The sequence below is a fragment of the Lissotriton vulgaris genome, chromosome 6 (genome assembly GCF_964263255.1).
Source record: "Lissotriton vulgaris chromosome 6, aLisVul1.2, whole genome shotgun sequence".
Lineage (NCBI taxonomy): Eukaryota > Metazoa > Chordata > Amphibia > Caudata > Salamandridae > Lissotriton > Lissotriton vulgaris.
In genome coordinates this window covers 562,341,156-562,368,832 of record NC_141694.1, presented here as the reverse complement: position 1 = coordinate 562,368,832, position 27,677 = coordinate 562,341,156, and the positions used below count along the sequence as shown (strand labels likewise).

Sequence of the window (27,677 nt, the reverse complement as noted above, 5' to 3'; positions counted from 1 at the left end):
TTTCATGGGTTATGCTTTCAATTAAGGGTTTGTGCGGGCCTTCCAGATTATTATTTAGATATGCCTAAATATTAACTTGTGGGTTGGGACACTGTAAAATGAGCTTTACTGTATGATGCTGTGTGATGTCATGTACTTTCTATTGGTTGAATTTTGGTGCAGGGGTGTGCATTTTAAATGTACCTTTTTGTGTATAAATAGAGATGTCTCGCCGTAGTAAAATTGAGCAGTTTCTTGAGTTGTACACCGTGTTGTATTGCTGGGATTTCTGCTACTAGCTGCAGCTAATAAATTTGATCTCTGACGCCACCTAGAAGTATTCCGTGTCTCTGTATACCAAGGCAAGGGAACCTAGAGGACTCTGGGCGTGTCCCTGACGCTGCTGGGTACTTGAAAACCAGGTTCTTCAGTACATGTAGTTCTGCATTTAAAAGGTGATGGGGGCTCCTTTTTCCCCTAGAAGGAGTGCACTGGAGGCTGATTTGCAAATTTAGGAAGGAAGGTGGCACGAGTACAAAAGAAGAGGAGAGTCTTAAAACACTCCCCTCATCCCTAGTGACAAAATACCTTGCAAGGTCCTTTAAGTTAATGTACATTCCCCGCCTACTGTGTTTGTAAATACAATATGGCTTGAAAAATGTATACCCCTATATTATGTGGCAACCCACTCACAACTGCATCCATTTACTGTACCGTATCTATGGCAGTGGTCTGTGCACACGTATAGCCGCAGATGCTCAATGTGACATGTAGGCACATTATTAGATTGTGATCCAAAAGTGAAACTCTGACATGAGGAGCAGCGGACAGGCCAGCGGCTGTGCGAGCAGCGGACAGGCGGGAGGAGCAGCGGCTGAGGTAAGGGGACCCATGTCGACGCAGGCGTGGGTCGGGGCAGGCGGTGGTCGGGCCGGGCGGGGTCCGGGCTGCTGGACAATGTCGGGGCAGGCAGGGGTCAGGGAAGCCTGTTGCTCCCGGACAAGGTCGGGACGGGCTGCTAGTATCTAAATAAAACAACAATGTGTATTACTTGGTTGGGGGTTCAGCGTAGTCTTATAGGAAAGGAATTAAGATATGGTGGACACAGAGCTGATACTGACTCAACCAAGAGCTTGACGGATAGATACTCTGAGGACTATTTTGAGTGTATCTACACAAACCCCAGGAAGGGAGATGTGGCTTCTAGTTGGAAATATGTAGAATGGCGCCCTGGAGACCCACATAGCAGAGCCAGTCTTGCACTGGGCCTGGTCCCACTACTTCAGCAAGAGAATGCATTCTTGGATCTAAATGAAGCATTATTTAAAACTTCCGCACACCTTTTTGTTTTCACTTGTCACTAGCAGGGCGTGTCTCAGGTTCCGGCCATTAGAAGAAAGTCAATCGAAAGAGCGTGTCCTTTTTGGCAACACAAATTCCGTAACTTATAAGAGAACGATATGAGTAATAGCATTATTAAAAAATAATAACAGTAATAAAACATATTTAGCCGTAATAATAAGACAATACCTGCTACTAATAGCAATATAATAATAATAATCATCGTCATATAACACCAACAATCATAACAATAATAATAACACCAATAATAAAAATACAAGGACAAGTATATACAGTTGAAGCAATGGGGTAAGGTGGTGATAAACCTGTAGCTGCAAAGGATAGAAGGTAGGAATGAAGAAGACCGGGTACAAGTTGGTAGATTAGAAGGAGGGAGTGAGATATGTAGTTACATTGTGTTCTTACGTAGGACATACGAACTGTGACCGAATTATAGAAACTTGCATATGCATTTCATTTTCTCTTCAAGAGTCTATTTTTGTAAAATACATTTTAAATTAAAGTTTATGATTTTCGGACTGACATACTGGGGTCAAATGTTATCCCGAAACGTTGTTGCAACGATTCGAAAGCAGGCAGAACCTATTCAGAGCCTACAGCGACCCCTTGTCTAGTTCCATGGCTAGTGCAGCACATTCTACTGCACTATTCAAGTAGCATAAGGCTGGTACTCTAATTCAGTTTTGAAACATAATCGTGAAGTCTGAGTTATAACAGGACTAACAATAATGTCACGGCACTCACCCGTGTCTCGCTTCTCAGTATGCTGCTCTGAAGCATGGCTGCCCTCTGCGATGTAAACTGGAAAACTGGAACATTCGAGGAATAACTGGCAGGCGGCAATGAAGGCGGGGAGGTACTCGCTCGGAGATGCCGCTTTGACTGCAAGCTCGGACTCGCTTTCTGTGGTCCATTTCACAGTTTCTACTTGCTCTGTGAGATCCACTCGTATTTCTGCAGCCCCCACGAGACTCAAGGAAGTATGTGGAATGATGTAGAGGTTGATGAAGCGGTTTAAGAACTGCTGAAAGTACTCCAAGCAGCACTGCATTGCAGTCTTTTGGTTTGCTTTGCTACTTTGCCCTGGGGCTTCTTGTGAGGATACAGATGGGCGATGGGCAACAGTGTCCTCAGACCCCACTGTGGAGGCAGTTTCTGTTTCCGAAGAAGTGCTGCAGAGAGGTGCCCCAGCGCCTCCTTGGCCTTCACTCAGCACCCTGTCAATATCATCTGGCCGGTCCTCCTGATACTGCACAAATTCTGTGAACCCACTTTCAGATGAGCGGCTGCTTGGGGGATTTTCACCATCTTCGAAAACATCCCCCGGGGCTTCAAGCAACCCTGAGTACACCTGGAGAACATAAAAAACGGCTTAGACACTGTTGAGAGGGTGTACCAATCCATACTAAAACTAGCTTGGTACTGTCAAAACAGGAAAATTATACACTTTTCTTTAATAGTGAACTTGTGTTGTCACATATTACATTTTTCAGAATCCTTCAACCCAAATACAGACTTTTAGTGATCAATTTATTTCACATTTTCTTTGTATTTCAGATTTTACATTACTAGCACACTACTAAATAGGTTCTGCGGAAACCCAAGTGGGCCTACCTATAATTTTACATGTAATCGTTTTCATAAAATACATGTTTGCCATCCCCTAATATATTCTTGACATGTATATCAGCCAAACTTATTAGAAAAGAGACTGGGAGGAAGCAGCGGACACGCCCAGCAACATGCTCCTGCATATGCCTTTTACACACATGCATGCAGCCACTTGTGAGAGTGGGACTTGACACCTTTCTTCCTACTGCTGCGGACAGCTGCATTCAGGCATAGCACAGTGGAACCTGGGGAACTGATAAGTATGGAACAAGGATTGCCACATCACAGCTTCAATTTTAGGTCTGGCTTGACAGTGCAGCTTTCACCAGACATTACGTGATAAAACTAAAAAAGAGCTTTAGGAAACAATAACAGGAGAGAGGCGTTGGCTCCACCCACATGTTGGTAGCCAGGAGTACATATTTTGATTGGATAGACGATGTGGGCTTCCACAGAAAAAGTGATTGCCTTCCACACAAATATGATCCTTTTGTTTATTTATCCAGCTGCATGACCCAGCAACAGTATGGCTGTCTGAGCTTGAATTTTCAGGGGAACACATCAGACATTGAAGTGCTATTACAGTGTCCTAGATAACTAGATAATTTACGGTGTTTGTTTTTCTCTGGCAAAAGCCCACGTGGAAGAAGGGCAGTTATTGACATTAGACTTGAGAGTGTAGTTTTATGTTTTAGAGCCCACAGCTAGACTAGTAGTTTTATGTTTTAGAGCCCACATCTAGACTGACCTACCTGGATTTATTAAGTCTGGCATAACAGTGCAACTGTAGTCTGACCTTACGTGATCAATAAAAAAGTGCATACTGAGAGACGGGCTTGGGCTCCACCCACATGCTGTTTTCCTGCATACAGGGTTTGATTGGGCTGAATTTGTGCGCTTCCACTAAAAACAGTGCGAGTATTGAATTTTTTCTCTTGTGCCAACATTTATACTCCATACAAGCAGGACTGAGTTGGATATGGTGACAAGCATACAATAATGGCTATAGACCTGATATATTTATTCTGAAATGTTATTAGAAAGCCACTACGACCGCTGTATTTATTGTGAAAAGCATATGTTAAAGCTTTTAGGAAATTAAGTTTGGATTATTATTACTCTACACTGAAGACTACAGAAAAGTATTTTGTTACATGGAATCTCACATATTACCACAGTAGGCAATGGTTTTGGTGTTAGTCTCCCAATGTGACAAGCCATGGATATAGGTTTTCTCTGTGAGAATCCTTGTTAGTCCGTCTTAAGAGAGATACTATTTTGCATAGCTAACTGTAATTTTCTACACCTCTCTACTCTTAAGATAGTGAGTCGGATGGTTGACATGTGGAAAAGCCTGCACACAATACTGTAGGCCTAGGAGCTGGTACTAACACAGCATTACTAACAAGGATTCAAATGTGTTCCGCATCCTTTTTGTAAGTACTCGACCTCTAAATTAACTTATTACTGGTAAAATTGAAGACCTGTTATAGTTGACCCGATGGTGTCTACTCTTTTTCTTTTAATGAGGCTGGGCAACATCCTCTGCATGTATAAGGTATTCATTGATCCCCTGACGAAAGACTGGATTTCAGGATTGCCAGGTCAGCTGGCGCCAAATCGTAAAAATTAGGCCAAAAAAGGCTTTCACAAATAAGCTAAGCAAAATCTTTTGGGTCAGAACTCAGACTTTAGGCTCTCCAGCAAAGAAAATAGTACACACTCCCATATATACAAAGAGATAAATACAAAGATTACATCTGGGAAAACAAAAACTATACGGTTTCTAAGGCATCTAATTGAACAACTTCTAAGAATGAACAGAGGGCAGATATTAGTGGTTGGTTGACAGTGCTTTTCTTTTCTTTGAAGTGACAGGACGAGTTGACTCTACAACGCCTGACCCAGCTGTTAGTCAGACCCCTTTAAAGTCATCGATGAGGGGAAACAAGAACTAGGTCTTCCTTCAGATGATTGTTTTCCAGCTTAGCTGCTCCTCTGCTGGGAACCTTCTTAAAATTAGCTTCGATCATTTTTTTTAAATCTTATATATCTTATATATCTTTGTGAACAATAACCACGGTACAAGTAACATTTTGCAACAAATTGGTGCAGTGGTTTGTACAGGTACAGCGGTGACATAGCCCTGATCATTCTTCCATAGTTCCCTCAACCCTCCTCCCATCTTCCCTACAGTCTCGCAATCCAGTTTAACAACCATATTGGACCACAATTTCGGGTCCTCCTGTAGCTTTGGGTCGGTCCTGACCATTTTCACCCGAATCTCTATCGCTATCGCCCATTCCTGTAGATCCCTCCTCCACATCTCTAGGGTGGGGCCTTGTACTCTTATCCAGTGTATAGCTTTCCTGTGTTTAGCTAGCAATAACCCCAATGAGGAAAATGTATACGTGATTGAGTGTTTCGAAGGGCTGAAAAATAAATTGAGCAAACAGTGACGTGGTGAAATCTCGAGTGAAATATTGGTCAATTCTACCAACACTACCACTTGCCAATACTCCCCCAGCTGACCACACCTCCACGTCATGTGAATTAAGTTCACGCTACCCTGTCAGAAACTGGGACTCGTGAATGGTCTATCCAGGCAGATTCTTTGGAGCTGTGTCGATGGTAGATAGGTGCGATGTGGGAACTAGAAGTGAGTCAACTAAAATCGTGCATTGCTCAAGACAGTCTGCAAACACCCTTTTACCGTGTCCCAATCTACATCTGTCAGGGGTGTATCCAGCTCTGCGTCCCACAGCCATCTTACCGGAAGCTCCGGCCAGACGCAGTTAGCCTTCAAAGCCTTGTAGAAGTGAAAAATCTCATGCGAGGCACAGCTGAGCTCCATAATTGCAGTTGTAACTATTAAGTACCATGGGGCGTCCAAAAACAACAGACAAATGATCCTTGCAGTCTTGGACAATTTGGCATATTGCAGGAACTGACCATTACTCACCTCAAATTTAGTCAGAGCCTCTTTAAAGGAGATGAATATGTCTGAGGGATATAGGTCTCCAGATGTGACGCATCCACTCTCTTCCCACTTGGCAAAAGTTATAGCATCATTGATGGAACGAAAAAGCTGCAACCACCAGATTTCCAGAGATCTGGAAAAGGGGGACCTCCAAAGGAACCTGCATGTCGCTGTTTCCCATGTAATGGCCACATACTTGATCACAAAGGTACAATAAGACTGCATCCCTCTACCCCTTATCATTGTGACGGGGCATGGTTCCACCTCCTAGCATCTGCTCAAGAGAGGTTTCTCCCAGTTTTCTTCAACAGAGCACCATGCAGCCGCATGCTGGAGATGGGATGTAATATAATATAATTCTGAACCCGGAATTCCCAGCCCACCCTCCTGTCTGTCCAGTTTAAGAACAGGCAGTGTCAGCCTACTCCTCTTACCTGCCCTGATCAACAAGGTCAAGAGAGAGTCCAACTCCCTTAAGGTGGGTCTACAAATTCAGCTCATCGTATTCTGTAGGTGGCATAAACAACAGGGTAAGAGCCCCATTTTAGCGAGTGCTATGCGGCCAGCAATGGAAAGAAGGAGTGTGTACCAGAATGTGATGGAACCCCAAAGTCTATGCCCAAATTATGTGTGAGTTGATTAGTGGGATCCTGCTCAATTTGTTTGCCCAGGTATCTGAATTTATTAGTTTCCTACCACAGACCTACGTCAGGCAGGTCATCTCGTGGATTTCTCACCAGTCTGCCCATTGGAAATATCATTGTATTATCCCTGTTGATGTGTAAACCAGAGGTTACCATGGAGTGTTCCAGCCACAGGAACAGGATCTATGTAAAGATATGGGGATCTCTATGGTGGAACAGTGTTTTATCTGCATACATAGGAACTATGAGTGTTACATTACCCACCTGGGCTCCATATATTCACAGTACTTCGCGGAGGCGAATTGCTAATGACTCCAGAGCTAGCCTGAACAGGAGAGTGGACAAGGGGCATCCCTGTCGGGTACCACTCTCGGTCTTCCCCAGACACCACTCCACCCAAACGTACCCTGGCCACCGGTTTGGTGTATAGGAGCTTTACCCAACACAGGAAACGCAGCCCAAGGTCCACGGCCTGTCGTCCCTGGATCATATACGACCATCTGATGGTGTCAAACGCTTTCTCTATGTCAAGCACTATTTAGGGCACCCTCCATGTCAGTGTCCCTCACTGAGGGCAGAACATGTGCTAGACATCGGAAGTTCACTGCAGTGCTGCGATGAAGGATAAAACTGCACTGATCTTTATGTACCAGGCACCCCACTACCATCCTAAGTCCAGCTCCAATAACATTAGTAGACTTATTGGTCGGTCTGGTTCCTTCTAGTCTGCTAGTATCAGAATGTAGTTAGGATCAAATGCACAAAATCTTGACTCAGAGGCTACAGAGGCAGGGAAAAATATTCTGTTCTTTCCACAGAAATATATCAAAATCGGTTGCTTGAGACAACTCTTTAGGAGATCCGAGATTTCAAGACATCACAAAGTCAGGCAATGGCACAACTACAAGGACGCTTAAGTGGATTGATCAAAAGCTTTCTCTCTTTATGAACAGAAAGGAGGAGCTACAACAAAGGAAGAAGCATATTTCACCAAATGTTAATTCTTATTTATCAATAATGAGGGCAAAGGGTGCTTGCGGAGACATGCGATCTGCAGGTGAAATTTCCTCACACTATTTTGGTTAATTTTGCTGATTATCGGATAAAGGAAGAATTTGTATCTAAAGTAATCCTACTGAAATGTTTTGGCTCCTCCTAAGAATTTAAGTTTTGTATATTTTTTCAGACTTGACGATCTCGTCTGTCAGGTGTGGGAAGGAATTTAGAAATATGTTGATCTTCTTTAAGGCTGTTGGAGCCTAGGGTTCACTTTTCCAAGAGTCAAAATTGAAAGTGCTTTACAAGGGAAATATTTGGACTTTTTCTGAAGTTTAAACAGTCTAACAATTTTTAAAAGCGCTACAAAGAGATCAAGATTGAAATGAGTATGTGTTGTTTCTTAAAACGTAATTGAATATTTGGTTTTCAATCTATTTTTTATTTTCAATGGGGGGTTGGCAGGGTGTAAGGAGGAAGTAGCAAGGAGTAAAGGTTGCCGTAACTATTTTATTAAGTGGTGATAGATGGACTTGTTTTTGGGGTTAATGATGGCAAGGTGCAGGGTTTACACCTGAACGTATTTATTTCAAGGTGCTCTCATATGGGATGACCAGGGCAAAGGAGACCCAAAGTAAGGTAGCTGCCTGATATACACTGTTTAATCAAGATCGAGGGCTGGGGCTTAACCATGGTTTCCATGTAACCTGACATGTTAATTCTAGTTGAGACAAAAACTCTTAATAAAAAAAAATACACACAAACTAACTATAACTTTCGGTCCTGATGAATGCCCTGGAACCCCCTTTGGGGACTACAACTGGCAGAAACATGTTGACCTTTGATCATTGAAAGGGGTATATATATTTATTTTCTTAGCCCCGGTCTTCATCTTAAGCCTATCCACAGTGGGCCACGCATTAAGGTTTATTAGGCACCCTGGAGGTAGTTTTACTCACCATTGTATGTTGCTTTCTTTTGCACCCTGTCCCTCGCTAACCCAAAAATCCTCACTCATCACAACACACTTCAGCTCCTACCCAGGAGTCGTAGCCCACATCATGGACCTTGCAGTCTGGGTGTGAAGGGGAACCCCATGATGAAGCGTCCCCCTCGGGTGAGTGAGGGTTCTTGACGTAGAAGGATCCCTTCCCTAGCAGTTCCATCACATATGCACTTGTTTACATACAGGACAACATTTGGCTTTATGTTAGTCACCTGTCCTGCTTTTTGTCAGAATACCAGTTGTACTTCTTTGTGAGTTTTTTTTATCACCTGACTCAGCAAAGAGACTGATTTCATGAAAGGGCCTAATTAAATTAAGTCAATTGCAAATATTAGCAAAACAAATGGGGTTTAGAGAATCCAGAGAGTTTCAGGCTTGCACAGAGACACCTACCTGACTGAAAACTGTTTTCTTTGCTTTTTTGATTAGCCTCCTGAGAGAGTAAACCGCGGTTCAGATGGTCTCATAGAAATGATTAGCTGGCTGTTTAAATGTTAGAAATGAAATGGGCGCCATTACTGTTTACTGTGAAAAATTAAAGGTGTTGTGGAAATGAAATAAAAACGCTATATAAGGAGGCAGCTGAAAGGCATGTTGTCCCCCTAAGTTTAGGGAGGAGGTGTCTAAGGGATAACAACTGTGAAAAAAATAAATGTATATTGTTTTAAAACAATTTTTACAATCTCTTGTGGGATCGTGAATAATAAAAAGGTGTAGATGAGTTCTCATTACACTGTATTAGTAGGAATGCATATCGTGGTCCTTGTTTTTGAGAGGAAGTGTGTAAGAGATAAGTACTGTAATCTACTACTGGATATGTCAGCCGTATTCGATACGGTGAACCACAATATTTTGCTGGAAAGCTCATGAATGTAGGAATCAAGGATCAGACACTAAAATGGCTTCAGTACTATCTGACGGGTAGGCAGCAGGCAGTGACTATCCCTCCTTTTATATCCACAAAAAGCAATGAGCCCGATTCTATTTAATATATATCTGCGCCCACTTATCCCTATCATTAAATCCTTTGGCATTGAACTAATAAATTATACAGATGACATGCAACTTGTGTTCTTGCTAGAGGGGAATCGGGCAGGTACTATGGATAAATTCCACGAATGCATGCAAAGCACTACAAACTGGCTCAGAAATAATTACTTACAATTCAACGGAGACAAAACTGATATTGTGTACTGCAACACAAATAAAATAGCCCACCCTCTACCTATTGACTTCTGGCTTACCCCTTCAGACAAATCACTAATTTCAGCGAAAACAGTGTGTAATCTGGGGGTATTAATGGACAACAACCTTCAGCTGGACTCACAAGTCAACAAAGTAGTTGGTACATGCTTCTCCCTGATCACAGTCTTGCAGAAGATCCTCCCACTATTTCCAGTTACCACTAGGACACAAGTGGTGAGGTGTGTAATATTGAGCCGGCTGGATTACTGTACCTCTGTGTCTGGAAGCACCCAATGTATTGATACGGAAGTTAAAAATAATCCAGATGATAGCAGCAAAAACTAGCTCTAAACAGGCAGCGGAGGTTCACTACGTCTCTAGTTCTGAGGGATCTCCATTGGCTGCCGATTCATCAGAGAATACAATTTAAATCTCTTTGTATTGTCTTTATAGCAGCTCATGGTCTGGGAGCTAAACCACTTCAGAGAAAATTCTCGTGGTATGCTCCCTCAAGAAACCTCCGCTCAGCAACAACAAATCTGGTGGACATCATACGATTCAACAGATCTAGGACAGGTGGCAGAGTTTCAGCTCTGCAGCCTCGCGGCTGTGGAATGTTCTCCCCCCGCCCAATATTAATCAAATTCAGGATTTACTTCAATTTAGGAAGAAGCTGAAAACTTGGTTGTTCCCTGGAGAGGAGTAACCATAAAGACATTGTCTGTGATATTGATTGATTCAGATACCTTTCCTTCCCCCTCTTCTTTCCTTGCCCGTTTGCTAGACTTGGGGATAGCTGTTTTTTGGCACATTGACATCTTGGTAACTTGCAACGCCAGGATACCCGGTGGGTCACAGTGAGCTATATAAATCCAGCTTACAATTACAATTACAATTACTGCAATGATAAGAAGTAAACAACAAGTACTGGGCACACGTATGGTCAATAGTTCTGATAATACAGTAGTCAAAGACAAAAGCAATTGACACCGGTGATGTGGTAAAACCAGCACGTTAGCTTTATGTAGTTCTTTTCTTAAAGATTTTACAAACGCCAGCCGACATGTGTTTCATCAACAGGGCGATACCTGTGACTCATCAGGGCTGTGAAGATACATCATAGCATTAACATAACAGTTTATATAGTGCAATTTGTGTATGCATACAAAGTGATGGTACGTAAGCAGCATCCCCGTTGGATAGAAAAACAATGAGAGCACATTTAACACATGTGCAGGACAGTGAACAATACAGTGATGAAAAGTGAAAGGAATCCGGACGGCTCAAAGTAGGAGGTGTGTGATACGCATACGGATAAAGGAAATAACGAGTGGAAGAGCCAAAATGTGGGCATAGTGTAGTAGCACGAGAATGTGAAAGTGAAGTGACGAGTCGTGTGTGGTAGAGCTCAAGGAGCTTGTGAAAAACAGAAGAAATAATAATCGATTGGCACATTGACAGTAGGCCAATGTGTTTGAGAATATATGTATATGCCAGAAGTCAAAATTACGCCGGTGTACACTGGAAACTGGCACTGTAGTGTACGTGAAGGTGAAAAGGACGTGAAGGTGAAGAGGATGGGCCAATGTGTTTGTACCGCATGCCGGGGAGCACGGAAGTGTTCGTCCTGTAGTAACTGAGAAAAAATCCCTAGATGCAGATTGTGAGCGATGATGGCTAAAAAGTGTTGGGTGGTCTGAAGCAGAGTATTAACGGTGATATTTGGAAACAGCGTCTCTTGACAGACAAAAGTGACCAAAGTGCCTGTAAAGTGAAGATCGTGGAGTACATTTCATGTATTTTTTGAAAACTCCGTACATGTATTCATAAAAACAAGAAATTAAATAACGTTGAAAATTCTTAAAGCGGTGACATGATTAACGCAAATGGTTTACACAAGAAAATTACCTAAATTAAAGGAACAACAAAACAACGAGTCAAGAATGTCTAATAGTTCTAAAAGTGAGGTGTTACCACATAATAACATTTTAACAACACGCAGGCGAGTAGTGCCTTAAACTAAAGCATGATCCCATGAGAGTTAGAAAAGAATGTATGCGGTTGCTGGGGGTCGCAAGGGGGGTGACCAGTTGTAAGCGGGCTAGAAACGGGTGAAAAAGGTAAGACAAGTATGTAAACGGATGTCGATCTGCAGTCTTGTTTTACCTGTAAATGGCGACGCTCAGAATCTGTGGAAAATACAAGGGAATGAGCTGGTCAGCTGTGTAACTAAAAACAGAGACAGAGTATATATATGGTGCGGAGATACAACGGGGTAACGAGAGGTCCCAGATAACTTACCCAAAGACCGGTGATATTTCTGACCCAGTCAAGGGTAGTTGTCGTGTCGTAGGTACGTAACAAAAAGTATCAGGTAGGAAATGCAGCCGGGTATGACTGTTTAGCGGCAACCTGCGGGATTGAAAGAGAGCATGCAGGGTGTCTCAAGGATTGTTCCAAATGGTGGGAGGGTTGGGATTGAACGGCGGTACAATATCGGTGTGGTCTTGGGTCAGGTATGATGGGTATCTTACCTCAGAGTAACGGGTCATGCGAGGCTATGGTGTGGATGGATCTGGGATCGAGGAGGTGGAATATCTGTTGTTATATTCACTTCCTGGTAAACTGCACGCACACGCGTGTCGGGAACTGAGACCGAGCCTGGTGCTAGAACGCTGACTTGAATGACAGTGATATGCGGTAGATACGTGGAGATGGAGGGATCATGTTTGTACAAAGAGGTATTTTAACGGTGAAAATAACATGCATACGAAGAGAAAGAAAATTGTGATTTAAACATGGCTAAATGTTCATGTGCTAAAGAAAACAATTTCTTTGTAAACACGGCAAGATAATGTAATTTGATGTGGTTACCTCTGTATTTAAATCATATAAGGTTACAAAAACCCTGGTACATATATGCAAATGTAAGAGTTAAGAGATACATTTTTTAGAATGGTACAAAAGGAACAAGATGTTGTGGAAAGACACAGTAATTATGTAGAGAATTAAAATCGTATAGCATGATAGTACAAAGGTCTAAGTAGTGAATATTATGGAAGAAAGGATGAGGGGCACAATGTGCTGGAATGCATGCGCATCATGGATATATGATGTAAGAGAACAGGTGTGTGAGTGTCCAGAGAATCTTATGAGTTTCTACATTAAAACAAACTCATAGTGGAAAACACTAAGAGATGGAGATAGCAAGTTACTTAAGAGAGGTGATGAGTTTGGGCCTGGGAGTGGCCGTAATGAAGCATGGTATGCAGCAAAAAGAGGACTTCAGAATGCCTGTGGCAGATTTTAAGGGTCTACAAGGTATAGGAGTTCAAAGTCAAGGGTCTAAAAAATATTGGAGTTCAGAATCAATATTTTGGCCGTACTTGACTCATGGAGACGCATGATCCAGGTTGCTTCCAATCTTCTTAGTCGGAGTTCCCGGTTACCTCCGCGTATGTTTGGTTTGGCCACATTTATTCCATAGAATTTCAATTTTTTGTGTGTGGCTTGGCTTTTGCATTTGGCTATATGTATGGCCATGGGATAACGAGGATCTTGTTGGTGCATGGCTCTGGCAAGTTCACTAATGCGGTCTTTGAGTGGCCTGATTGTGCTGCCGACATATTCACTGTGGCATGTACATTCCAAAATATAAGTAGCAACAAAAGAGTATCAGAGGGTCTAAAAAGAAAAAAGTGGGTTAATAGTGTGTGAAGCCATTCAACAGCAACCCTTTCACCTGACCTATAGAGGATGGTAATCAATGACACCCTAATAGATGGTTAGAGATACCCATTAGTCACCACTCGGAACCGCCCTTCATCATTTGGGATTCCTCCAAAACCACCTACTCAGATGTGTTATTCTCAGAAAAAAGGAGACCAGAATGTTAATAGATCCCTTCGACTGAAACAACAGGTAGTATGGCGTACCACTTCTCTAGACTAATGGGTGGTAAAGTGTAAGATGACTGGTGGAGTGCAGTGCAAAAAAACTACGTGAAAAAATAATAACAAAATAGAAGAGTGTGTTTAAAATTGGATGAGGGAGTACAGAACAAATTTTATTCGGGTGGTACTCACTCCGCCAACATAAAAAAATTTGTTAAGACAGTTTGAGGAATTAGCTGTCTAGAAATGGAACCACACACCTGGTGTTGCAATTTATGTTGTTGTTGATCTCATATCTTTGTTTGTGGTGGCCTTGAAAATGTCTAGCATTGTTCCTGGCCCATTTGCATACGCCGCAGCAACCACACTTGTGGAACCCCTTGGTGTGCGAAGTCAGCCAGGTGGTCGGATTAGTAGTAGGAAGGACAGTGGGGCTCAGTCTGGTTCATAGCGTTTTACCCTGTCGGTACGTGATTTGTGGTTTGGAGCTGATATTAGGAGACAGGGTTTTGTCTTCCAGAAGTACATTCCAATGTCTATTGATGCTTTTTCTAACCACTGAGCTGATGTTGTTATAGTCCGCATGGTTTGGGGGGTGTTCGATATAGGTGTGTTTTTAGGAAGTAAAGTACTTTTGCAGTCAAGAAGTTTGGCTTTTCTGACGGCCTTGTTGATAACTGTATTGTTGTAGCCATGTTTGTGGAACCGGTTCCGCATGTCTTCTATGCATTTGTTGAGTTCAATGTCATCACTGCAATTTCTCCGTGCTCTGATTAATTCTCCGTAGGGTATAGTGTCAATCTGATGTTTAGGGTGCAAGCTATCAGCTCGGAGAATGGAGTTGCATGATATTTCTTTGCGGAAGAGTTTGGTGTGTAGGGTGTTGTCCAATATATAGATTTCTAAGTCAAGAAAAGTGATTTTGTTGGTGCTGTAGTTGCATGTAAATCTCATATCCATATCATTGGTGTTGAGATGGTTGAAAAAGGCTTTGAGTATAGAGTGTGTGCCGGACCAGATCAGTAGGCAGTCGTCGATATATCGACCCCAGTAGACTATGGAGTCTACCCATGCAGCACCTTTGGTGCCCCAAATCCAATTGGTCTCCAATGTGCCCATGTATACATTGGCAAAAGGGGAAAATCTTGAGCCCATGGCTACCCCCTTTGTTTGTACCACTTTTCGTTGAACATAAAAAAGTTGTTCTTCAGGATAATGTCCATCATCGTAATGATCATATTGGTATGTTGCCACAAAGGGGCGGGTCTTGCATCCAGATATTTTGAGGCAGCCACCAGACTTTTGTCTGGATCGATGGAGGTGTACAGTAACACCACATCCAACGTTGCCAATGTCATTCCCGGTTGCCACTGTATGTCGTTTAGAATGCTCAGGATATGCTTCGTATCTTGAATATACGACGGGAGGTTCTTGACCAGAGGGTTGAGAAAAAGATCGACGTATTCTGCCATTCTTTCTGTGGGCCCACCTATGCCAGATATAGGTCTACCTGGGGGGAAAGGGGCAGTTTTGTGAATTTTAGGCAATTTGTAGAGTCATGGGGCAATGGGTCTATTGATTTTCAAGTATAGTGTTTCTTCGTTGTTTAGAAGTCCCGCCCCATGCCACTCTTTCAGTTGGCCGTTGATGTAGTTGGTTACCGTATCTGTAGGATTATTCTTGATGTGTGTGTAGCACGCTGTGTCATTGAGTTGAGACAATATTTCGTAGTCGTAATCCGTCTTGTTCATGACAACGACGTTGCCGCCCTTGTCCGCTTCTTTTATGACTAATTCCCTATCCAGGTAAAGTGTCTTAAGGGCTATCCGTTCACTCCTGGTGAGGTTGTCTCTGTTATGTCTATGTTGTTTGCGTGTCTTTTTCTCATACTTCTCGATGTCTTCTAGGACCAGAGTATGGAAAGTGTCAATTGGGTTTCCCACTGGTAGATTGGGGGTCCACTTTGATTTGCATTTGAGATTGCTAGCTATCGTATTGTCATCTTCTATGCCTAAGTCGTGTAGTAGTTGTTCAGGTGTGAAGGTCTGGTCGTCTATCTCGTTCAGAGTAAGGAGTAGATGTGTGTCTTTAATCTCTCGTATGGTTTGCATTCCTCCTATTGGAGTGGTACATTTGGCGCTGTTATTAGGCATCTACCTAGGGTTGCGGGCAAAGTGCTTCCTGAGTTTAAGACGTCGGACGAATTTGAAGAGATCAATTTTGGCTTTGCATGGGTCACCTGCATCATGAGGGTTGTAATTCAATCCTTTACTAAGAATGTTCGTCATGTCTTGAGTGATGGTCTTCGTGGAGAGGTTCACAACTGGGACTCCTTGTGGATCAGCGCTTATGGGCGTGAATCTCCTGACCTCAATTTCCTTTTGTATTCCTCCTTTCCCTGATCGTTTACCTCTTCGGGTTTTCTTGTAGTGGTGTTGTGACGTTGTTGAGTCCTTTTCTGGCGTCTGATGGTTAAGATTTCGCCAAAAAAATTGGAGGCGCTTGTATTTCTTTCCGGATCTGTTTCGTTTTCACTAGGGATAGTGTTGAGAGAAGATGAGCTGGATGCTTTGGAGGCTGCTTCAGCCCCAGCTGTCCTTTCTGGTGTCTTGGGCTTCTTCACTAGTTGGTCGTATTTCATTGCGAACGTGAAGACCCTGCCTTCTCTGCAGTCTGCCTCGTCGCGTTTTAGTTGTCTACTCTTTCGCTCTTTGATTTCTTTCTGGTGTGTGGTGAGAACGTCTTTTAATATGGCGCAGTTTTTTTCTGTTGTTTTTTTGAGATTGAGATTTTTCATTTCTTCTTCTAGTTTCAAAATTTTTGTCTGTAACTTGCACACTTTTCTCTCTGCGTTCTCAATGAGAATGTTGATTAATGTGTTGGAGTTGATGGTAAGTGCTTCTTCCCATTTGCCAAGTAAATTATCACCTAAGTCGTCGAATGTGGGGAAATTTGAGAGCGCATCCCCTAGGGACCCTATTAATTCTGAGATATTGTTTGAGGGTGGCGCTGTCCCACCACCTTGCGTTTTCTGTTTTTTTGAGCCTTTCAAGTTTGATGAATTTGTCCTTCAGTGTTTCTTTGTGTAAGGGATTGCTGCTAGTTGAGGGACCTGCAGGTGGACTGCCTTTTTCTAGATTGTCAAAGATTAGAAGGTTAATTCTTTTCTAAATAAAATGTTACAGTCTCATAAGACTCCAGCAGGATCGTGGAAAAGTGGGAAGGAGTAGGGGTGATGTTTGAATATACTCGGGTATACACATTGGTTACTGTTGGAAGGAGTCTCACTGGAGATGGTGTTTGTCAGAGTCTGCTTTGTAAGCCCGTCAACTTGGTAAGAGTTGTGAGTAGAGTTAAGGCTCTTCTCACATCCAACTATGCACACCCTTCATCAAAGTAAGGATTATTAGTGGGGCGGACAGTCCCTGGATTCAGTATACTATGCACTCCCTTTATCCAAGAGAGAGGTCTCAGCAGAGAGGCCAGTCTACTTCCACACACTCTACTGCACACACCCATCATCTGAGAGAGAGGTCTCAAATGAGAGGGCAGTCAATCCACACACCCTACTATGGACACCCAGCATCTGAGAGAAAGATCTAACAAGAGAGATCTGTCACTCCCCACACATGCTTCTGCACACATCTGTCATCTGAGAGAAAGATCTGAAAGGAGAGGCCAGTACATCTACAACCACTAATACACACCCATAATCTGAGAGAGAAGTCTAAAAGGAGAGGTTTGTCCCTCTATATATACCTTACTACACACACCCGTCATCTGAGGGAGAAGTCTAACAGTAGAGGTCTGTCACTTCCCATACTCCCTAAAACACACACCCTTGATCTGAGAGAGAGGTCTTGAATGTGAGGCCAGTCCATCCAAATACCCTACAAGGCACACTAGTCACCTGAGAGAGAGGTCTCAAAGGAGAGGCCAGTCCCTCCCCATACAACCTACTACACACGCCCAACATCTGAGATAGAGGTCTTCAAGAAGAGAACAGTCCACCCACACACCCTACTATGAACACTTGTCATCTGCGAGAGAGGTCTCAAAGGAGAGGCTGGTCCTTCCATACACCTGTAATTTGAGAGAGAGGTCTGAAAGAAAAGGCCTGTCCCTCCCCACTCACAACTACGCATGTGCGTCATCTGAGAGAAAGGTCTAAAAGCAGAGCCAGTCGCTCTCCACCCTACTATGCACACAAACCATTACAGAGATAGGTCTCAACAGAGAGGCCTACACACCCTACTCTGCACACCGGTCATTGCAAGTGTAATGACACCTCAAAAAAAGATTGCTGCTAACATGTCTTGATATTAGAGTTACAATAACTGAGCAAATAAACAATTTCTATTGAATATTTATCTGTTTAATACTCACACAAATTTTAAAAAGATTTTGCAAACTGTGAACCATGGACCAGATATACGAAATTCTTATTTTCCATTTGCTAGGAATCGCTATTTAGGAAATGCTAAATGGTATGTACAAAATTTGTGATTTCCTAATAGCGATTCCTACAGAGTAGGAAACGCTAAAATAGGAAATGCTATTGCATTCCCCCCTATGGGCCAAATAGGAAATGGTTTACATTTCCTAAATTGAGATTTCCCAATAGGAAATCACAATTTAGGAAATCCAAACCCAAGGGTGCCTCTGGGCTTAAGGCCCCATTGGAGGTACCCCGAGATTTTGTGGTGCACATTCAAGTGCACTTCATGTCACATTAAAAAACTTTTTTTTCTGCAAATTTTGCACCTGGTTACCATCAACTTTGAGTAGATGGTAATAGCATTTCCTAAATGCCCAATTTGCATTTAGGAAATGCTTTGCACATGTGCTTTAGGAATCGCAAATAAGTAATCCCTAGTTGAGTTTCCTAAATCATGGGCACACTTTGCCGTTTCTACAGGGTAGAAATTGCAAATTGCGACCAGTTTTTGGCCTTTGTACAAATGAATATGCTATTTTGCATTTCTTAATGGGATGCAATTGCAATGCGGCCCGTTAAAAAAATTCAAAAAGCTTTTGTACATCTGGCCTCATATCTTGTTTTGTTACAATTAAAAAACACATTCTTTAACTTAAATAATGTCAGAACAAAACATATATGAAGTCATTCTAGCATACATAAAAAAATAATTAAGTTACCTAAAAAAATTTTTTTACAAAAAACCTAGAAATTTACAAAAAAACAAGGTTAAAGTAACGTTACAGTTAGGTGAATATGTCAGTATGAATATTAATGTTTTTAGGTTTAAAAAAAACACAGAAATTCAACTGTTCTAGTTAGCAGCAATAACTATAACTTGCGCACCCGCCATGCACTGCTCATGACATCACATATAACATACCCCATTCCATGTTCTATGCATTCGACAACCGCAGCGACCCGGATCCACCACCCTCCCAGACAACCTCGCCAACCTCAGACTGAAGCAGCTCATCACCACCCCCACCCACAAGGCTGGACACATTCATTCTCAACCCCCATCTTTGCAGGAGGGACTAACTTCCACTTCAGCCACACCTCACAGCCCCTCTGGACAGACCACCACTGCGTACACTTCTTCAGCACCACCACCACTAGCAAGCCCGCCACACGCCAGCCACAAAGGAACTGGAGCAAGGTGGCAAAAGAGGTCCTTAACTTTACCCTTGTCCACGACCCCCACTACGCCACGATCGAAGCCAACTCTGCAGCCACAGAACTACACCGCTGGATCTCCAGCTGAGCCGACAAGCAGGCTCCCCTCCGACGCCTCATCAGAAAAAGCCCTCTGAAGGCTGCCTGGTTCTCCACCTACCTCCAAGAAGCTGGACGCTCATGCAGATGACTCAAGAAACAATGGAGAAACTGCAATACTACAGATGACCAGCCCACCTACAAGCACACCATGACCGAATACCACCAACTCATCAGAACCACCAAGAGGACCATCATCAGGGCCAAAATCCTCACCAACACCAGCAACTCAAAAGAACTCTTCAACATCATCCAGCAGTTCACCAAACCTCCCAGCGAAGCCACGGCCATCACCCTGTCCCAGGACCTCTGCAACAAACTCAGCTCCTACTTCCACCTAAAGATCAAGGCCCTTTACGACAACTTTAATGAACAGACTCCGGAAACCACCCTACCCTCCAGCAACAACAGCCAGCCCACCATCACTACCTGGACACCAGTCACCACCGCGACCATGAAAAACACCCACTCCGGAGCCTCCATGGACCCCTACCCATCTCACATTTTTAACAGAGCCACCACTGCGCCCAAACTCCGCCGCACCATGAACGCCACCTTCGAAGCAGGCATCTTCCCTGATGACTGGAAGCGGGCTGTCAAGTCCCTCCTCAAGAAACCCTTGGCTGACCCGACAGAACTGAAAAACTACATTCCCTTCGCAGCCAAAGTCACCGAAAAATTAGTCAACGCACAATTAATCTCTTTCGCCGAAGAGAACGCCATAATCGACTCCTTCCAATCCGGATTCTGCAGCAACCACAGCACAGAGACCACCCTCCTCGCCGCCACCGACGATATCTGTATGATACTCAAGCAGGGACACACCGCTGCACTCATCCTGCAAGACCTCTTCGCTGCCTTCAACACCAGTCTCCCAACGCACTCTTGCAACCAGACTCCACGACGCTGGCATACAAGAACTCACCCTCAACTGGATCCGCTCCTTCCTCATCGGCAGAACCCAATGGATCAGACTCCAATCCTTCCTCTCCGAACCCACAGAGATCAACTGCAGAGTACCCCAAGGATCATCGCTCAGCCCCAAGTCCATCAACATCTACATAGCCCCCCTCGCCGCCATCGTCAGACAGCATGGGCTCAGCATAGTATCCTTCGCTGACGACACCCAGCTCATTCTCTCTGTCACGAAGAACACCAAAGACACCAGACTTAGATTCCAAGAAGGAATAAGCACAAGTTACTTACCTTTGGTAGCGATATATCCGTAAGAAACAGTAGTTAGTGTTGGATTCCTTACCTTAGAATATCCCCAGGCGTCAGACTGGATCCGGAAAGTTTTGCGTAGCAGTACCCCTGCGCGTCGGTAGGCGTAGTCTGTGGCTCGGCATCCATTGTCTGCGTTGTGGTCGCCGGGATGACGTCATCGGAGTACTAGGACGCCGCCCTCGCACGCTGACGCCAGTTCTTGTACATAGCTTTCCGCGCCAAGAACGCAGAGCCATGCCGGAGACCGACACTGGTTCCATAAAACTAGGGCCCTCAAAGGGAAATACCTTAACCCTACATATCGGTCCACAGAACGGGGAGGATGGGTGGGGCGGTAAGGACTCTGACACTAACTACTGTGGCAGAAGGCAGAAATGGCAGGAAAGGTTGCCCTTAAGAGTGCCCAGAGCAGAAACCTGCTGGGCAGGTGAAAGAAGGAAGAGGAGAACCTCTGAAAGGGGGGCAGAGAGAGGATCCACAGCCTTTGCTGTGCACCATGCCACAAATTTGTTCCACCTGCAGGCGTATACCGATTTGTGGAGGGACGCCTGGCTGCCAGAATCACATCACATACTTCAGGAGGCAAGTCAAATGGCCTCAACTGCCGCTGCTCAATCTCCACGCATGGAGGTGGAGGCTGGACAGGTTCGGGTGGAGGGCCGTCCCCTGCTGCTGCGACAGAAGGTCCTCCTGAAGAGGCAGAAGAATCGGTGGATCGACTGACATGCTGAGTAGCTCGGGATACCAGTATCTTTCTGCCCAGTCTGGAGCCACAAGGATAACTTGGGCCCGGTCTCGCCTGATCTTCTTCAGCAATCTGGGCAGAAGTGGTATAGGCGTAAAGGCGTACAACAGACCGCCGCTCCACGCGCGACGAAAAGCATTGCAGAGTGAGTGCCGCCTTGGGAATTCCAACGCGCAGAACTGATGACATTGCACGTTCTCTTCTGTTGCGAATAGATCTAACCAAGGCTCTCCCCACTGCTGAAAGAGGCCTTGCGCCACGTCCGAGTTCAGACGCCATTCGTGATCCATCATGCACAGGTGGTTGAGTTTGTCCGCCCTGGCGTTCAGGGAACCTGCCAGGTGTTGAACCACCAGGGTGACGCCCTGGTGTTCCAGCCATGTCCAGAGGCGCAGAGCCACCTGACAAAGGGTCCACGACCCCACCCGCCCTGTTTGTTGCAGTACCACATGGCGGTGGTGTTATCAGTGAACACCTGCACTACACTGCCCCGGACAAAGGGAAGGAATGCTTTCAGTGCAAGCCAGATCGCCCGCAGCTCCAGAAGGTTGATGTGGAGCCGGGACTCCGCCAGAGACCAGAGGCTTCTTATCTCACTCTCTCCCATGTGGCCTCCCCATCCCAGGAGGGACGCATCTGTCACTACTACGTGCTCCGGTTGGGGAAGGGAGAGAGATCTGCCGCTGACCCAATTGCGGTTCGTGAGCCACCACTGCAACTGTTTCACAGTGCCCTCCGAGATCCGGACGCAGTCGGACAGGTTGTCCTGATGCTGTGCCCACTGAAACTTCAGGTACCACTGCAGAGCCCGCATCCGCCACCGGGCATGATGCACCAGAAGGATGCAGGACGCCATCAACCCCAGGAGCCGAAGCGTCAACCTGACCGAGACACGGGATAAAGGCTGAAAGACCGGAATCAGAGCCTGAATATCCCGAACCCGCTGTTCGAGGGGATAAACCCGAAACTGCGCTGAGTCCAGAACCGCTCCGATAAAAAGGAGCCTCTGCGAGGGGCACAGGTGTGACTTCGGCACGTTGATGGAGAACCCCAGCGAGTGCAGGAGGTCGGCCGTATTCTGGAGGTGGGAGACGACTGTTTGGGGCAAGCCCGCCTTCAACAACCAGTTGTCAAGATAGTGTAAGACTGAAACCCCTAATCTGCACAGATGAGCTGCGACCACTGCCCCCGTGGAGCGCTGGTAAGGCCGAAGGGGAGCACGGTAAACTGAAAGTGCTCGTGGCCTACTGTGAACCGCAGGTAACGCCGTTGGGCCGGCAGGACGGGGATGTGGAAATAAGCGTCCTGCAAGTCCAACGCTACTACCATCCAGTCTTCTGGGTCCAGGGCAGCTAGGACCTGAGCCAAAGTCAGCATCTTGAACGTCGTTCCTTAGATCCAGGATAGGGCGTACGCCCCCTTTGTCCTTCTTGGGTACCAGAAAGTAGTGGGAATAGCAACCACGTCCTACTTCTGGGCCAGGAACACGCTCGACAGCCCCCTTGGCCAAGAGGGCGTAACTTCCACCCGCAGAAGTAGCAAGTGATCCTCCGACATGCAGTGGTACTGCGGTGGCATGGCTGGAGGGGTCGCCTCAAAGCGGAAGGAGTAGCCCCTTCGGACGATTTGCTGCACCCACCTGTCCGATGTGATGGAGCGCCAGTGGAGGAGGTGATGGCGAACCTTTCCCCCCACTGGCGTCGAATTGGCCTGAAAACTCGGACTAGGAGGATTTTGAGGCAGATGCTGCGGGAGCGGGTGTCGACTGACTTTGCCGGTGCCCCCCGGCACCGCCACGGCGGTTATCACGTTCGCAACCGCATTGAGGTTGGTTCTGCGGCCTGTGGCTAGCTGGACGTGTGGGGATGCCCCTTCCTTGGCCACAAATGGGACGAAAGGCGGAAGTCTGCTGGAGTTGGCCGAGGCCCAAGGACTTGGCCGTTACCCTGGAGTCCTTGAAACGCTCCAGCGCACTGTCCGCCTTGTCGCCAAAGAGGCGACAGCCATCAAAGGGCAAGTCCATAAGAGAGGCTTGGACATCGCCCGAAAAGTTGGTGGACCTCAGCCAGGCGTGGCGGCGAACCGCCACCGCCGTTGCAATCGCCCTGCCTAGCGAGTCTGTGGTATCCAGTCAACACCGAATAGAATATCGTGCTGCATCCCTTCCCTCCGCAAGGGCTTGGGTAAGCTTTGCCTGGACCTCCGCCAGGCACTGCGGCAGCACTTCCGCAATCGTATCCCACAAAGATTGGGAGTAACGGCCCAAAAGGTAGGCGGTGTTGACAGACCGCAACCCCAAACTCAGTGAGGAGAACAGCTTCTTACCGAACTGGTCGTACCTTTTGGATTCCCGATCCCGAGGGGCGGTCAGGAATGCGGTCTGGGAAGTTGAGGCCTGGATCACCAGGCTCTCAGGGGTTGGGTGAACAGACAGGAAACTGGTGGCGTCGGGCCATGTTCCGATCTACAGGGAGTCCTGTGGAGGGCTTGGACCAGGTGCCCAACAGAACATCAGTGAGGGCTTCGTTGAATGGCAGGAGAGGCTCCGAGGAGCTTGCCTGCGGTTTGAGCGCCTCAATGAGGAGGTTAGTCCTCACGGCCGCGACTGGGAGCTCAAGAGCTAAGGCCTTGGCTGCCCTAGTCAACACCATGCTGTAAGCAGCCCCCTCCTCCGTAGCCACGGTAGGAGGGGAGACAAAACCAGTGTCGGGCGAAGTGTCCAGACCACTGGCTTCCCCCAGTTCGTCTGCCCAGTCCTGGCTCAACTGGCACTGCAGTGCCAGAGGGTCCACAGACCCCTCCCAATCACCCTCGTCATCCATCTCCTGAAGGTCAGGAAGAAATGATGAAGCTGGGTCGCCATGAAGGGCTCACCGATCAGCGTCGAAAACGGCGCCGGGCGGCACCGTTCCGACGGCAGATCCGGACCGGGGTGGGGATAGGGAACGACGCCTCCAGAGGACGGCGCCGGGGGCGACACCCTTGGTGAAGACATCGGCGGAGGGGTCGTAAGGTCGGAGGGGTCGTAAGGTCGACCGCGTCGTCACGGATCCACGCCGTAGGAACTCTACGGCGTTGGACCAAAGTCGTCACCGGGGCCAAAGCACCTGACAGCGCCGGGGCCGAACCCGCCAGCCCACTTGGGCTGCCAGACGGGTCCGCGGGGTCGAAGGCACCTGAGTGGGACCCGACGGAGGGAAGCGCGACCTCATGGCCATGAGGAAGGCGCTGATCTCCGCCTGGGCCGCGTTCAGCCCATGGACCGGCAGGTGTGGAGCTGGACGCGGCGCTTGAGGTTCCGGCGGAGCTGCATGGGTGGTGTCGCCCGAACCCCCGGCTGCATCCCGCGAGCGTCGGGGGAATCTTCGACTTCTTGTGCCTCAACTTACCTGAGGACTTGGAGCCCAAGGAGCGGTGTTTACTTGCCGAGCTGTGATGACTGTGGCCCCGCGACCGGTCCCTCGACCTCCTCCTGGACCGGGACCTCGAGCGACGCTGGGCCGACTGCCGGATCTCGAGGAACTTACGGGACCGCTCCCGCCTAGCCTTCGACGTCAAGGCCCGGAAGTCGGGGTACGACTCGTCATTGTGGTCGGCCTGAGGCAATAAAGGCACCGACGGTGGGGGTTGGTAACCGACATCAGTCGGTTACAGTTGTCGCAGGGTTTGAACCCGGGCATCCCTATCGGCTCCGGAGTCCAGAATCGACTCGAGAAGATCCAAAATAGATCGAAAAAGTTAGTCAAAAAGTGACTAGGAGTACTGCTCTTTCCGGATCTGCGCTTGCTGGCGCGGAAAAAATGAGACCTGACGTCAGTGCGCGAGGGCGGCGTCTAAGTACTCCGACGACGTCATCCTGGCGACCACGATGTCGACGACGGACGCGGAGCTGCAGACAACGCCTACTGACGCGCAGGGGTACTGCTACGCAAAACTTTCCGGATCCAGTCTGACGCCTTGGGATATTCTAAGGTAAGGAATCTAACACTAACCTGTTTCTTTCAGACAAGACGTTGCAGCCTGGATGAGCGACAGTTGCCTAAAACTGAACTCGGAGAAGACAGAAGTCCTCGTCCTTAGACCCTTCCCCTCCATGTGGGGCAGCTCCTGGTGGCCCTCTGCCCTCAGACACCCAGACACCCCGACACTCCACGCACGGAATCTCTGCATTATTCTAGACTCCTCCCATACCATGACTTGCCATGTCAATGCAGTCGCCTCCACCTGTTTCAACACCCTCCGCTGCCCTCATTCTGCAAGACCTCTCCGCTGCCTTCGACATTGTCTCCCACCGCACTCTTGCAACCAGACTCCACAATGCTGGCACAACAAAAACTAGCCCTTATCTGGATCCACTCCTTCCTCATCGGCAGAACCCTACGGATCAGACTCCCATCCTTCCTCTCCGAACCCACAGAGATCAACTGCGGAGTACCCCAAGGATCATCGCTCAGCCCCACGCTCTTCAACATCTACATGGCCCCCCTCAACGCCATGGTCAGACAGCATGGGCTCAGCATAGTATCCTACGCTAAAAACACCCAGTTCATCCTCTCCATTATGAAGAACCCCTAAGACACCAGACTTGGCTTCCAAGAAGAAATTAAAGCCGTCGCAGCCTGGATGAGCGACAGTTGCCTAAAACGGAATTCGGAGAAGACAGAAGTCCTCGTCCTTAGATTCTTCCCCTCCGTGTGGGACAGCTCCTGGTGGCCCTCTGTATAGCTGGATAGTTGGATCAGTGAGAGGCTTGAGAGACTCTTGAGGGAGCAGCAATTTAAAAATAGAGCATTTTCATTGGCTCAGGGAGCTCGATTTCCCTTGGCCAATCTTGCTCCCGCAACATGCGGTAGAGCTGGCTGGGGCCTTCGATGCCCCGCAGCCCAGAGTATATGGTCGGTGCCCTGGATATGCACCTGGGCACCCACCATCAAAAAATGCGGGCCCCAAGGGTTATGGACCCTGGGGCTGGAAAACTCTTAAGGAGGGAGACTTGGTGGCCCCCCTCCCCTTTAATTTTTTTTAAGCATCCCTCGGGAATGGGGTCCCCAGGGCCTAATAAGGATTAGGGAGGGGAGTCACGTGGCCATGCTCCTTTTTAATTAAACGAACGCCCAAGGGGGTTTGGGACCCCAGAACTTATTAAGGCTTAGGGACAGGGGCCATGCCGCCCTCCTACCCTTTCATAAAAAAAGGTCATGGGGATGGGGTACCCAGGACCTAATCAGGCTCAGGGAGGCGGCCATGTGGCGCCTCCCATCTGAACTTTAAAAAAAACAGCCCTGCTGGATGGGGTCCCCAGGGCCTAATAGGCTGGGGGAAGGGAGGCACGTGGCCCCCTCCCCTCCCTTTAATAAAAGAAATGGCCCTGGGGATGGTGCCCCCAGGACCGAATAAGGCTCAGGTAGGCTGGCCAGGCGTTCCATCCCCTTTAATTAAAAAAACAGCCCTTCAGGGTGGGTGTCCCCAGTGCCTAATAAGGCTGGGGGAAGGTGCTGACTTAACCTCCTCTCTCCATTAAAAATAAAAAGACCTGTGGGGATGGGGACCCCAGGGCCTAATATGGCGCAGGATTGGTTTTAAGTATGCTAACTAAATACTACTTCATGCTAAAAAAAATACCTAGAAATTTACTGAAAAAACAAAAGGTTAAAGTAACATAGTTAGGTGTGATAAAACAATTTGTTTTTGTTGAACATAAAAGGTTAAAGTAACGTAATAGTTAGGTTAAGACACTCTTCCCAATGTAGCCTTCACAACGATTTCCCCTTTTCCACTTTTCAGACCTACTTTCATGTTCCAAATTTGGGGCTGGCCACTCCACTGTCGGAGGCGATTGAGTACAAAAGGATTCATAGGAGCTCATAGCTATCGCTTTCATTAAGCCTACTTTTTCAAGAGTATTACTTGCTCTAGGTCTAAACTGAACAAAAAATCCACAGCACTCCTGATATAGCAACAGTAGGTGTGTGTCATGGTCCTGTAGTAGAAGAGTGTGGTGCTTCTGAGTCCCCACAGTACTACTGTGAAACATCAGTTTGTCTGCAAATTCATATTGCCCTCTGCAATCCTACAGTGAAATGCTGTCACTCTAAAACCCTAAAACTAGAAATCACTAATCTTACTGAAGAATGGATATAAGGAAAAGGAAAGCTCTAGTTGATGCTTGCTGGAAACCAGTGAGCCCCGCTGAAGAGACCAGAAAATCCCAGACTAGGCTCTTCCGGTCAGTTTCCACAACAAGCGTACATCTAGCAGTCTCCGTATGAAAATACTGCCAATCTGGAAGGGATACCA

The 27,677-nt window shown here is 46.6% G+C and overlaps 1 protein-coding gene across 2 annotated transcripts in view; it reads right to left on the bottom strand.

The window, feature by feature from the left end:
• DOP1A (DOP1 leucine zipper like protein A) overlaps positions 1–27,677 on the bottom strand; it is a 1,079,867-nt gene that overhangs the window by 611,779 nt on the left and 440,411 nt on the right. For both annotated transcript variants that reach the window (XM_086926553.1, XM_086926552.1), the window contains one exon: positions 2,086–2,692. In XM_086926553.1, coding sequence (XP_086782679.1) covers positions 2,086–2,692 — 607 coding nt within the window. The remainder of the gene's footprint in view (positions 1–2,085; positions 2,693–27,677) is intronic.